The sequence below is a fragment of the Monoraphidium neglectum genome (genome assembly GCF_000611645.1).
Source record: "Monoraphidium neglectum strain SAG 48.87 unplaced genomic scaffold scaffold01119, whole genome shotgun sequence".
In the NCBI taxonomy this organism is placed as follows: Eukaryota; Viridiplantae; Chlorophyta; class Chlorophyceae; order Sphaeropleales; family Selenastraceae; genus Monoraphidium; species Monoraphidium neglectum.
This window is the reverse complement of record NW_014012509.1, coordinates 8,574-17,471: the sequence shown is the minus strand read 5'-3', so window position 1 is coordinate 17,471 and position 8,898 is coordinate 8,574. Positions and strand designations below refer to the sequence as shown.

Sequence of the window (8,898 nt, the reverse complement as noted above, 5' to 3'; positions counted from 1 at the left end):
GAGGGGCGGTGCGGCCGTGGCAAGGGCGGGACAGACCTGGGTGGTGGGCGCGTGGCTGGGGCAGAGGTTCGCGGCAGCGCTAAGGGCAAGGCACAGCCAGGTCTCTCGCTTCATTGTGTGCACGCCACAAGCACGCAAGATTCACATGGGACGCAAGCGAATGCATACGCGCGCGCGCGCGACACACACACACACACACACACACACACACACACACACACACACACACACACACACACACACACAGAGATATGCACTCACACACATGCTTTCACGCCAACCCCCTTGCCCACCCCTCCCAGGTGTCTGGCAGAGAACATGGCCAGCGCAGACTTTGGCGACACCTGCCAGGCCACCATCATGCAGAAGCTGCACCGCCGCGAGGGCAACTGGCGCCTGGACCCGCCCCTGCGGCGCGCCTGCAAGGCAGACGCGGAAAAGTGAGCTAGCGGCTGCCGGGGCTGTACCCCCGTCCTGCGTCCAAATGCAATGCACGTGCTCGCTGGACGCTGCGCGCGGAAGCGGGCGAGGAGCTCCAACCGAGCCGCCGATGCCGCCCCGCCCGTCCGGCAGCCGCCAGCGCGTGGCTGTGCTGCCAGCGGCCATGCACCCCCGTCCCATGTCTTCCCCCCTTTCTCCCCGCGCCCATCGCCCGTGCCGCTCTGCCGTCGGCCCCGTCCTCACACCCACTCGCCCGCGGCGCCCCCAAAGGCTGTGCCCCAACGAGGCGGCCCTCCGCTCCGACGACGGTGCCGTCAAAAAGTGCCTGGCAAAGCGCGCCGGCGACCTGGCGGACGGCTGCCGCCGCGAGCTCGCGCGCAGCCTGCACATGTCGTTCTTCGTGTGGTGGCCGAAGGGCGCCGTCACCGCGGCCTGCGACGAGGACGTCGCGCGGCTGTGCCTCATCGGGCACCCGACGCTGCACCAGATGCCGGGGGCGGTCGGCGCGTGCCTCGCGCGCGCGGTGAGCCGGCGGGGCGCGGCCCTCCTGGCACCCGCAGAAGTCAAGGGGAGGGGCGGCTTGGCGTTGAGCCGTCGGCTGCCAAGGCCCCTGCTTTCGCTCTCGCTTTTCAAGCCAAAACGCAACCAGCTTCGCTCGCTCGTGCCGTTTCGAGATCCAACCTGCGGCGCTCTCTTCCGCATCCCTTGACCGCCCACCCCCACCCCCTCCCCTTGTTGCCGGCCAGATGACCGCGATCGCGGCGCACGAGGCGCAGGCCGAGGAGGACGTGCCGCTGGCGGACCGAAGCGGCCGGAGGCGGCGGCTGCTCGATGATGACGACGACGATGATGAGGATGATGATCATCACAAGGACGAACACAAGGATGATAAAAAGGACGAGAGGAAGCATAAAGAAGACGCCAAGGAGCAGCGGAAGCAGGAGAAGGAGCAGGGGAAAGCAGAGGGGGCCGGCGGCAAGGGGGAAGCTGCAGGGAAGGATGCAAAGGCCGACAAAGGGGGCGAGGCCAAGCGGGAGCAGCCGCCGCTGCACGTCTCGGACGAGTGCCGCGTGCTGCTCGCCCTCGCCGAGCCGCCGCAGCTGCCCTCGCCGTTCGACGCGGCGGGCGCCGCGGTGCGGGCCGCGGTGCAGCAGCTGGACCGGCTGCAGGGGGCCACGGGGGTGCCGGTTCTGCACAGGGATGCGCGCGGCACGCCGACGGGGATCAGCCTTACGGGCTGGAGCGCCGTGGTGGGCATGGCGGCGCTGGTGATCGCCGTCCTTGGCGGCGCCGTGCTCGCGCTGCGGCATCTGCGCGGCGGGAGGCACTCATACACACTTGTGACAAAGTCCGCGCCGCCGCAAGGCGAGTCGGAGTAGTTCTGGTTGCACGCCTGCGTTTGTCTTGTGTTTTCACGTGTATAGCAGTGTTTTGTGCCCCAACAAGTTCTCCTGTAAATCATTCTGGCTCGTTATATTTCTGGAAGTCATGGTATGCCGTCAAGAGGACCTGCTTGCGTGGCCCAACGTCTTATATGGCAGCAAGCCAGTAAGGCTGATGCATGTGGGCATGGGGAGATGGCAACTCTCGGCGGGGCAAGGGGCACTCTTGCAAAGTGCAAGCACGCTACAGCATCCAGATAATGTGTACTCGCAATGCCACCTCGCACATGTGGGACTTATCGCCAGCAGCTTGCTCACATAGGAGGGTGCACATCAGGCCTTGGACGACAGCGCCGGCGGGGCGGCCCTGCACCCCTTGGTAGAGATTGGTCCCCGCCTAATCTGCATGAGCGCCACCCTCGGCCTTGCGGAGGACGCCGACTTGTCCGGCAAGCGCCCCACTGCCATGCAGCGGCCGTGCAAAATGGTTTTTCTCCACAGGAGCATGGTCATGCCAAGGTAAAGCGATGGTAGCTGGTGATGCATTGCTTGTTTGCTGCCCTGGCTGCCAGCAGGTGCTTTGTGCGCATGAATGCCGTGCAGAACTTGGAGCGTCTCATCTCAGGTGCTCGACGCACCCCTTGCTTTGACATGATTGCCCAGCTCAGCTGTGAATATGCAGGCTCACGTTGGCGCCGAACTCCCGCTTGGTAGCGTTGTGGTTGCACTCCAACACCGTGAGAGCCAGCATTGGTTTTCAAATGATGCGCGTCATGGGCGTCGCTGCATGCATTTATCCGCTAGCCCCCCCGGCGAGTGGGGTGGTGCTGCGACCCCGCCCTCTTTCGATATCGCCTCCCCTGTCCCATACCACAGACACTGTGTATTACCAGGTGTACAACTTGTGTCACGCTTGTGGTACACGCATTCAGGACTTGATTGCAGTCATACTGGCTTGAATCATGCGTAGCGAAAATGATTGCCACCGGCCACTGATCCACGCTCACAACCTCTCAGGGCGGGGTTAGTGGCAACAGCCGGCAGCCTGCCCCTGCCCACTCATGCGACCTCCTCTGTTCCTTAGCTTGCCAGCTGCAGCATTGGTGCTGAAATGGCGCTTGCCTGCAGAGCAATGCTGTTGGGGCAACGTTTGTCTGGATTGTGTGTGCATGGGTCGGTGCAGAGCTTGCCGCCCATCCATGCATGCAGCACTTTTCTTTTAGGGCCGGTAGGGTGCTTGTGGCAACCAAAATGCACAGTTGTGATGTTGCAACAGCTGCATGACCGTTGAGCAACATTATAAATGCTTTCAAGCCCCCTGCCCTGGCTCGTGTACGTGGCAGCAGCAGAAGCGTGAGAAAACGTTGAGGCAGCCCAACTTCTGACAGGCGTAATTCCGCACGACAGGTAAATACCAGGCCGCCACAGGAGCTGCATTTCCTTGCAAAAAATTAGACTGCACAAGTGTGCTTATCAGGGTGATGAACGATGCATGCATTCAACTCCCGCTGCAGGCCTTATCCAAACTGTTTCAAAGTTCCAATCGATTCATCTTGGCGCCGGTGTTTGGCCTCAACACAAAGCTTGAATAGCAACTGCCGTGAGGCATTGATGACCTGTTCGATCCCGGTCACAGCTCTGCATCCAGGCGCATGAAACAAAGCTAGTGGCACCATGGTGGCCTGGCTCTGACGTGCTGGGCTTGCCATCGGAGAGGGGGTGGTTGCTCATTAGTGAGCTTGTGACTGCTACGTTCCCCACCGAGCCTGCGATGAATGTCAGATTCATTCCTTGCAGCTTTTGGCCTGCAAAATGGGTATCTGGACCCTGGAGGCTTGAAAAGTTCCACCCAATTGGCTTCATGACACTGGTGCATGGTGGACGCCACGGCGTTTGCGACCCTGTCGAGACGCAGAAGGTCTCAATCTCAGCCGAAAGGGCAACCGAGTTGTGGAGGCGACTGAAAAGAGCTTGCTTCATCAGTGCGCCTCAAATTTACATCTCTGATACTTTAATGTCTCAACAATAAGCAAACGAGGCGGGCCGGAACAGGCGCTCGATACCGGTATTAGTAGTCAGCGTTGCGAGCGCTGGGAACCACTTAGAAGGGCTGTTTCAGAGCGGGGTTTAAAGCTTTGTCGTTGCTCAGAGATCAATGCTCCATCTGTACACCCTTTCGCAGAACAAGACATCGTTTGCAGGTGCACGGTACTACATCGGACGATCTGTCCACGGATTGGACAGCATATCCACGTGTGCCCCACCCCAGGATGGCATCAATGAAGTCTTCAAGACAAATTTCATTTATTTCCACCCTAGCTGTGTGTGCCGCAGCCCTGGCGTTGGCCCCAACGCTGGCAACCGCCGCCGGGGCCGATGGCCCTGCCACGGCGCTGCTTGTGGGCGCGGGCCTCTGCAGCCGCGGCGCCAGCCCCGGCTGCTGTGGAGTGATGGAGTCCGTGGTGGGGGATCCCAACAGCCCCTTGATGAGGTATGTACCTCAATTCTGGTTGTACAGCCACCGGAGCGATGGGGCACCCCGCGCTCGTAGCATCTGTCCCTTCTGCCTGCTTCTGTTGAGGCAAGGGTCCAACACTATTGACCCCATGGGATGTTGCTCGGATTAATCTGCGTGTTGTCATCCTTCTGAGTCTGCGACACCCTGGTTCGCCACACCTTCAGGTGCATGTGTGTGTCCAAGGTGCTGGCATCCCTCGAGCGCCAGGGCATCACCCTCGCATCCACCGTCAACGCATGCCAAGACGGCGGTTATAATGTCCCTCGGGCTGCCGCCTCCCTCGGCCGACTGGCCGACACCTGCCCTGCGGGCAGCAACGGCGGCGGAGCCGCCCAGGGCAGCGAGACGCTCGCCGAGCAAGTCGGCGTCCTCCTCAAGGCCGAGGGCGGCGCTGACGCAGATTGGGCGGGCACTAACCTCGACCAGGGGCTGCAAGGTGGCCCCGCCGGCGCTGTTGTCCGAGGCCTCATGCGCACCCTCGGATACTCGATCCTGGTCTGGATGCCCGTCGCGGGCGGCGCCGTTTTCCTGCTGGCGGCGGCCGTCAGCATTGCAATCGTGACGCTGCCCGGTCTGCGGGCTCACTTCATTTCCTTGGACCTGGAGCAGCGGCTTGTGTCCGGCCAGCACGCCTTGTTTGTCGTTGTGTTTGGCCTGCAGATCGTTCCCTACACAGTCCTTTTTGCCAAGTTCTTCTTTGAGCGCTGGAGCACTGAGTACTTCACAGGTGTCGACGACGGTCTGATCAACGAGGTGTGTGAGTCTGGACCCTACTCTCCTGCCATGGCAAGCCGAGGCTGCATGGGTGCACGATGCACACATGCTGTGTTGATACTGCACCGTGAATAAATGAGTCGACGCATTGCGCTCTCCTTAATTGCCAGACTGCAAGTGCCGCGCTCATGGTCTGCCCGGGTCAGGTTTTCTGTTCCATCGGATTGATTCCACTACTGTCAGCCACCTTGCAACCCTCACCTTCCGTCCCCTTCCCCACCATGCATGCCATCTCCTGGCCCAGCCTGGCGTCATCATGGGCGCCCTCGTCACCTCCCACGCCTTCATGTACTGCGCGGAGGGTGGCCTGCGCGCCACCGTCAAGCCCAGCCGGCTGCTGCTGGTGCACCACGCCCTGTTTTTTGTCCTGATGGCCAGCAGCCTGTGGACCGGGCCCTCACTGCTGATGGTCAAGGTGGGGCTGCACAGCACGCACGGACCTGCTACCCCCCCAAGCGCATGCGCCGCTGATCTTTGAGCAGCCTGGAGCAGGTTGCATCAGCGAGCAGCGTGAATGCACGTGCATGCGGCCAGCTGATAGAGCTGACAAGGCTGGTTCTCAAGACAAGCACTTTCGACAGCCCCTTTGAACTTTCACGATTTAATGCATACTATGTATATGCCCCTGCCAACCCCATCGGCAGGCCACCATAGTCCTCGACCTGGGTGCTGTCCATGAGCTGCCCCTGTACATCGCACTGCTTCTCTACAGGTGGGTGCACCCACGCGGGTGCAAGCGTCACCTCACCAGCAGCGGTGAATGATTGAGCGTGGATGTGTACCGTAGTGCAAGTTTGCTAGTGAATCGCTTGTATGTCCCATCAACTACCCCCGCCCCACCAGCACTGTATGTAGGGCTGAACGTATCTATAGATATACTCTCTGGACCACATTGCCTCCTTGCCCACCCATTCTGTGCGCTTCATAACATACCGATTCGCGTGCCCGGTGGGTGGCCCAACTCGCCTCCCTGCCTTTCACGCTCAGGCTGAGCAGCAGCACGCGCCTGGTGCGCGCGTGGCTCGTGGCCGGCATGGTCTGGTACGGTTTCACAAGGGTGGTGCAGACCGGCCTCCTCATCTGGCTGCTGATCACCGTCGACGCGCGCCTGCGGCCGACGACGCCCTTTGTCATATTTGTCATCGTGGCCGCTGCCCTGTCGGGCGTGCAAGCGTACACCTTCAAGATCTATGGGGTGAGCAGAGGCAGCAGGGGGGGAACGAGGTGTTGGTTTGGCACCAGCCAGCTGGGGGCGCACGTCAGGGCGCGTGCAGGCTGGGTTGCTTGAGCCAGCCGGCCAGCAGAAGGGCAGCGGTGCGAGCAATTTGTCTCGTCAGATTGTTGATCACACTAGATGGGTAAGCCCTCTGCCATGCAGTAGCAAAGGGCACGTCAGTTGTGCACAGGCAGCTGCTGGTGAGCATGCATGATCCTTGTGCCTGGAAGCAAGTGTTGACGTTCCAGCCTCACATGCACGCTCGACAAGTGGTGCGCGCATGTACCGTTGCTTTAGTATTTGGAGGCTGCTGTTCATCCCTGCGCCAACCGACCTAGTATCGCCCCTTGCACGGTTGCCCCCTACTCGCCTTCCAGGGCATGTACAAGCGCGCACCCTGCCGCAAAATCAAGGCACGGCCGGCACCCTCACAGACTCGAGAGGTTCCTGGCTCCGCCGACGTCTCAGTTGCCATCAAGGATGTCTCAGTTGCCTGAAAAAACTTTTGCACTCCGGGGAGGGGCTGGCCTGGAATGAGCACCTGGCTGCTGCTCATGGCATACAGCTGATGCGACCTCACGGGAGCATGCGCGTCCCAGAGTTGGCGGATGGCAATGCATCGCTTGTTGAATGTGCTGGCGGCCAGCAGGCGCTTTGTGCGCTTGCATGCCATGCAAAACCTGAAGTGTATTAGTACGCACCACGGGTTTTGTCAGCTTTCCGAGCGTTTAGCTCAGAGCACTGCACATGTAGGCACACAATGGCGCCACACTCTCCCTTAGTGTCTTGGTGATTGTGCAGCAAGAGGGTTTGAGCCAGCACTGGTTTTCAAAAAGGCGTGCGTTGTTAATGCGGCTGCATGTGGTGATGTGTTAGCCTTGAGCATTGCCTCGCCAAGCGCGACACTTCACACTGCCGTTCTTTGACATCGCTTGTGCTGTGCCGTGCTACAGCACACAGTGCGTGCTACCAGGTAGACATTTTTGTGTCATGTTGACATCACACACACACAGGACTTGATTTCAGTCAACATTGCTGCAGTCATCCTTGGAAACGATCATTGCCATGAGCCTCAGACCCCAAAAGCTCTGCATCGCAACAGCGGGCAGCTTGCCCCTACCTGCTGCACGTTTGCACATACGCCACTGCTTCATTAGCTTGTCAGCTCGATCATTGGCACCAAAAACGGATTTGTCGTACACAGGAATACGTTTGGATCAGCTGTTGTCTAGTGTGTGTGCAGGGATGTGTTCAAAGCGGCTCGCCGCCTCTCTTGCGTGCAGCACTTTGCTGTTGAGCGCCATAAGGGGCCATGGCAACCTGCATGTCCAGTTGTAATACTAAAACAAATGCACAAGTGTGAATGCGAGCACGACCTTGATCAAAACCCCTTCTAAATACACTGCATATTACTCAGGAGGCTTAATGACGCTGGGCTTTATTTTGCAGCAGCAGAAGTGTGTTCAGCAGCAGGAGTTCGAGCAATTGTCAAGCAGCAGCCCGCCTGTTGAAAGGCGTAGTATCCAGCACACACCAGGCCGCCGCAGGGGCCGCAGTCGCATCACGGTCTTTCATGTGCAGAACCGTGCTCATCAAATTGATGACAGATGCAAGAACATACGTGGTCAACGGCTGGTCAACAGGCGCAAGGTGGCTGGGATTGCCAAACTAGCCTGATGCTGCCAAATTGCAGGCGTCCTAAAACCTTAAAAATGGTAACAACAAATATCTCAGAATCGTGTGGTTTGGTGGCAGCCAACTGCGCACCAAGGCTCGAAACCTCGCAAGTTGCGAATTGAGCACAAGTGTGTGTTTGTTTCCAGGGCGTGGATCGTACGCTCAAAGACAGTCCGAATCGCTTGAATCGTGACGTTTATGTGTATTTTCGGTGTTTAGGCATCGATTGCGGATCGGTGAACGGTCCGTCAACTGATTGGAGGGCCAGGGTCTCGCGCGAGACTGCCCAGGATGTCGCTGAAGAGGGTCTCCAGCAGCTGTCTCAGCTCTATCACCTGGGCTGTGTGCTCTATAGCCCTGGTGTTGACGCCAACGCCGGCAAACGCCGCCGAGGCTGATGGCCCTGCCGCGGCACTGCTGGCGGGCGCGGGCCTCTGCAGCCGCGGCGCCAGCCCCGGCTGCTGCGGAATGATGGAGGCCGTGGTGGGGGACGCCAACAGCCCCTTGATGAGGTGTGCCACACTCGCCATCCCCAACACCCCGCGGAGCGAGGCAGTCAGACGCTCGCACCTCGGCACCTCGGAAACCCGTCCCGCTCGGCCCGGCTGCCACTCGAAGGGGGGCCACAACACCCTGCCCCTCCACTTACCACCTTGAGAAGGCTTCAATCAGTCTCCCTGCAACGCCTCTATTGGCCCAACCCATCCTCAGGTGCATGTGTGTGTCCAAGGTGCTGACCTCCCTGGAGCGCCAGGGCATCACGCTTGCATCCACCATCAATGCCTGCCAAGACGCCGGTCGCAACGTCTCCCACGCTGCCGCCGCCCTCGGCCGCCTGGCCGAGACCTGCCCCGCCGGCAGCAGCGACGCCGGCGGGGCTGAAGGCCGGG

General features: G+C 60.1%; 2 protein-coding genes across 2 annotated transcripts; both read left to right on the top strand.

Annotated features, from left to right (window-relative positions):
• Positions 1-318: 318 nt before the first annotated feature.
• Positions 319-1,820, top strand: MNEG_6714 (hypothetical protein; the record flags this gene model as incomplete). Its single annotated transcript, XM_014044814.1, has 3 exons — positions 319-440; positions 712-964; positions 1,188-1,820. The coding sequence occupies 3 exons, from the start codon at positions 319-321 to the stop codon at positions 1,818-1,820; spliced, it is 1,008 nt and encodes a 335-aa protein (XP_013900268.1).
• A 2,989-nt stretch (positions 1,821-4,809) lies between these two features.
• MNEG_6713 (hypothetical protein) lies at positions 4,810-6,828 on the top strand (the record flags this gene model as incomplete). Its single annotated transcript, XM_014044813.1, has 5 exons — positions 4,810-5,094; positions 5,360-5,530; positions 5,760-5,827; positions 6,103-6,310; positions 6,709-6,828. 5 exons carry the CDS (start codon positions 4,810-4,812, stop codon positions 6,826-6,828), a joined length of 852 nt encoding a protein of 283 aa, XP_013900267.1.
• Between the last annotated feature and the right edge of the window lie 2,070 nt (positions 6,829-8,898).